Source organism: Malania oleifera, chromosome 3 (assembly GCF_029873635.1).
Source record: "Malania oleifera isolate guangnan ecotype guangnan chromosome 3, ASM2987363v1, whole genome shotgun sequence".
Classification (NCBI taxonomy): domain Eukaryota; kingdom Viridiplantae; phylum Streptophyta; class Magnoliopsida; order Santalales; family Ximeniaceae; genus Malania; species Malania oleifera.
This window is the reverse complement of record NC_080419.1, coordinates 117,621,141-117,624,819: the sequence shown is the minus strand read 5'-3', so window position 1 is coordinate 117,624,819 and position 3,679 is coordinate 117,621,141. Positions and strand designations below refer to the sequence as shown.

The 3,679-nt window shown below is 39.7% G+C and overlaps 1 protein-coding gene across 1 annotated transcript; it reads left to right on the top strand.

Annotated features, from left to right (window-relative positions):
- Positions 1-1,096: 1,096 nt before the first annotated feature.
- Positions 1,097-3,199, top strand: LOC131151839 (transcription factor MTB3). The gene has a single exon (XM_058103279.1). The coding sequence runs from the start codon at positions 1,464-1,466 to the stop codon at positions 2,985-2,987; it is 1,524 nt and encodes a 507-aa protein (XP_057959262.1). The 5' UTR covers positions 1,097-1,463; the 3' UTR covers positions 2,988-3,199.
- The last annotated feature ends 480 nt before the right edge of the window (positions 3,200-3,679 follow it).

The following is a 3,679-nucleotide window of genomic DNA, read 5'->3' as shown; positions in this document are numbered from 1 at the left end:
AAATGGACAAATTATTAAAATTACCAAAGTATTCGTTCATTTTTGGTACAATTATTCAAAGACCAAAAAACAAAATTTTGTAATTTTCAACTAAATACGTACATGTATGATTTTATCATCTAAGCGTGAAGGCATTGCCTCCTTCTACTTCAAATGTCCCCTATCTATACGCTCTCCAACGAAGGCCTTGTCAGTTGTCTTGCTCCTCCATCAGTGTTGACATCTTCTTCGTCACCAACACTATTGCTCGTGATGCTACAATTGAAGCCCTAATCTACGAGGCCAAAGCTCAAGCCCCTAATATGCAATGCTAGAGATCAAGCCCTAGCCACATGATTTTGGAGCTCAAACTAGTGATGTCTTAGGTAGCTAGGGCTTATATGAATTTATAACACAAATGGTGTGGTTCACATGACCAACAACAATAATGACTAGAAGAGGTGGTAGTGCACAAGGTCTAAACTAAAATCTTGATTGAGGCCTCAAGGACACTTTTGTCACAATCACCACCTTCTACAATCATGCCTTATGTCCCAATGAAATCATTTCAAAATAGTGGATTCCATATGGATCGAGTTGATGGGCCCCAATGAAGCTAGTGGACTCACTAGTTAGAGTGATTTCATTGGGTAAGGAGCCTTGATTAGAGGATCACCCAAAGCTTAATTTTTTTTTCTTGCAAGTGCGAGTGCGGGAGAGAGGGTATTCGAGTTGGCGCGTGAGTGAATGATTGGCTATTCCTAATCCCACATAAAGTAATATAAGTCTTCCATTTTAATCAATTCTATCTCATCCAACATATTGCACCAAACATAAGTTAAGAATTTTTAATGTAACATAATTGTCCAATCAAATGCATTCTAACAGTTCTAACTTTCGTTTGTTACTAAATCTTATTTCATTTAAAGTTTTGAACATAAGAATTCAGGTATAAAATCTTAAATTTTAATTATTGGGATGTGTCTATAAGGGATTTAAAAAATTTTATTCTAATTTATAAATACTAAAAATTTGGTAAATATGTGAATTTTATTAATTTTTAACATTAAACTGTTTATTGAATAATAAGCATGTGTAATCAGAGGTATACAACACAAATATTGGAGAGAGATAATCAGAAATAGTAACAGTAGGAGATGAGATTTGTGGAGTGAAAATGTATCAGGCTCCGTCCGCCGAGACAAAGGAAAAAACAAGCACACAAAGCGAGGGGAGGTACAAGATGAAAAACGTGAAGGGGTTGGCTGAAAGAACCCTAATTTTGCAGAGGTCCGTATCCTATTGGGCTGCTCAAAATTCACAGTTTTATACCGCCATATCATAACCTCGTCTTCTTCTTCTTCTTCTTCTTCTTCCGTTAGTGCATTAGTTGTTCTTTGGTTTCCCAATTTAGTTCTCAAATTTTGGCCTGTTCTCCAACGATTTACATGTGCTTGTGCTTTGAGAGCGGATAGTGCGGCGGAATGGGTGAGAAGTTTTGGGTGAATCAGGAAGATAAAACAATGGTTGAATCCGTCGTGGGTCCAGAAGCCTGTGAGTTCTTGGTATCGTTGGCTTCTGGTAACATGTTATCAGAATCTAGCAGTTCAGGACAGAGTGCTAGTGTGCAGTTGGGGCTTTCTCAGCTCGTCCATGGGTCTCCGTGGAATTACGCCGTTCTTTGGCAGGTATCGAGCTCGAAAAACGGTGGGTCTGCGCTGATTTGGGGCGGCGGGCATCGGCGGGACTCGAAAGTTGGAGAAGCTGGAGAAGGTAATGTCTCCGGAGAAGGGGCGGGTGAGAAGAATCAAGAGGTGAGGAAGCGGGTGATTCAGAAGCTGCAGGCGTGTTTCGGGGGATCAGGGGAGGATAATTTTCCGGCGAGGCTTGATTTTGCTTCGAATGTGGAAATGTTTTTTAGGGTATCAATGTATTATTCATTTCCATGTAGTTCGGATTCACCCACTGGGCCTGCTCAAGCGTTTCATTCTGGCAGGTTCGTTTGGGTTTCGGATGCAAAAGGGTGTTCGGATCAATATCAATCGAGGACGTTCTTGGCGAGGTCGGCAGGCTTTAGGACGCTGGTGTTTGTGCCGGTGAAATCAGGGGTGGTGGAGCTGGGTTCTGTAAATTCGATTTCTGAAGATCATAGTGTTGTACAAATGGTCAAAAGCTTATTTGGAGAATTTCGATCAGGGCAGGCCAAGGGATTTCCCAAAATTTTTGGGCACGAGCTTAGTCTTGGTAGAACGGTGTCGCGATCAGGTAGTATTAATTTTTCGCCCAAGGTGGAGGATGATTCAGGTTTTGGTTCAGAATCATACGAAATACAAGCTGTAGGTGCCAATCAAGTTTATGGGAACTCTTCCAATGGATTTCAGAGAGAAAATAATGAAGGAAAGGTGTTCCCTCAGCTGAATCAAATGATTATTGGGGGTTTGAATGCTCAGGCAAGGGTTCAAAGTCTGGACCAATCTAAGGATGAATTGTCGCCTGTGGCTAATGATCGAAAACCCAGGAAAAGAGGTAGAAAGCCTGCTAATGGGAGAGAGGAACCATTGAATCATGTGGAAGCTGAGCGGCAGCGACGCGAGAAGCTTAACCAACGATTCTATGCATTAAGGGCTGTTGTCCCTAATATCTCCAAGATGGACAAGGCCTCACTGCTTGGTGATGCCATTACTTACATTACTGACCTCCAAATGAAGATTAGGATGTTGGAAGCTGAGAAGGAAATGGTTGCTAATAATAATCTGCAAAAGCAAGTCAGTGTTCCAGAAATCGATTTTCAAGCAAGAAATGAGGATGCTGTTGTTAGAGTGAGCTGTCCTTTGGATGTTCACCCTGTTTCTAGAGTTGTGAAGACATTCAGAGAACATCAGGTTACAGCTCAGGAGTCTGAAGTTTCCACCACAGAGAACAAGGTTATTCATACATTCTCTATTCGAACTCAAGGTGGTGCTGCTGACCGGTTGAAGGAGAAACTGGTGTCTACCCTTTCGAGTTGATCTTGTAAACTTTGTATTTGTAAGATAAAACTAAAAGAAAGCTGTGCGTTGTTGCATTTCCTGTAGAAGAACAAGAATGTCTTCCTCTTTTTGTTGTTGTTGTTGTGATTTTTATTGTTGTTCATTATGATGATGATATTGTTGTTGTTGCTGTTGCTGCTGCTGCATTTTTCTTTGTCCTATAAATGCAAATCATTTCCAATTCAATTTAACATGATATGACCATGGGTTGTTACTTTATTTGCTTTTTTTTTTTTGGGTTTCTGAGCTGCCTACTTGATCAGAGTGGATTAGCTTGAAATTTTTAGAGTCCGTTTGGATCAAGGATTTTGTTTGGGAAAAGGAAAGGAAAATAAGAAGGAAACTTATTTTCCGTCTATAAAAAATACTATCAAAAATTAGGAAAAACTAAATGTCAATGATGTGTAAAATTAAATTTTTGTTTATAGATTTAGTATATTTTTTATTTTCTTCCTCATTTTTCCTTGATAACCACACATGAAAATATGAATTCCTTGATATTTTCTTTCCCTTTCCCTAATACTTTCTTCCAAACATAAGGTTAGTTTCTGAAAGACTTTACTTTTTTTGTGTCTTGAGTGGATTTTGTGCCTTTAGCTAGGCCGGAGCTGCATTCTTTCAAGTACTACCACTACTTCTTCAGCATACTGGGACTGAACTGTCACTAACTG

Bases quoted from the DNA above. Each gene is read 5' to 3' on its own strand.
- LOC131151839 (XM_058103279.1), top strand. From the start codon at position 1,464: ATGGGTGAGAAGTTTTGGGTGAATCAGGAAGATAAAACAATGGTTGAA.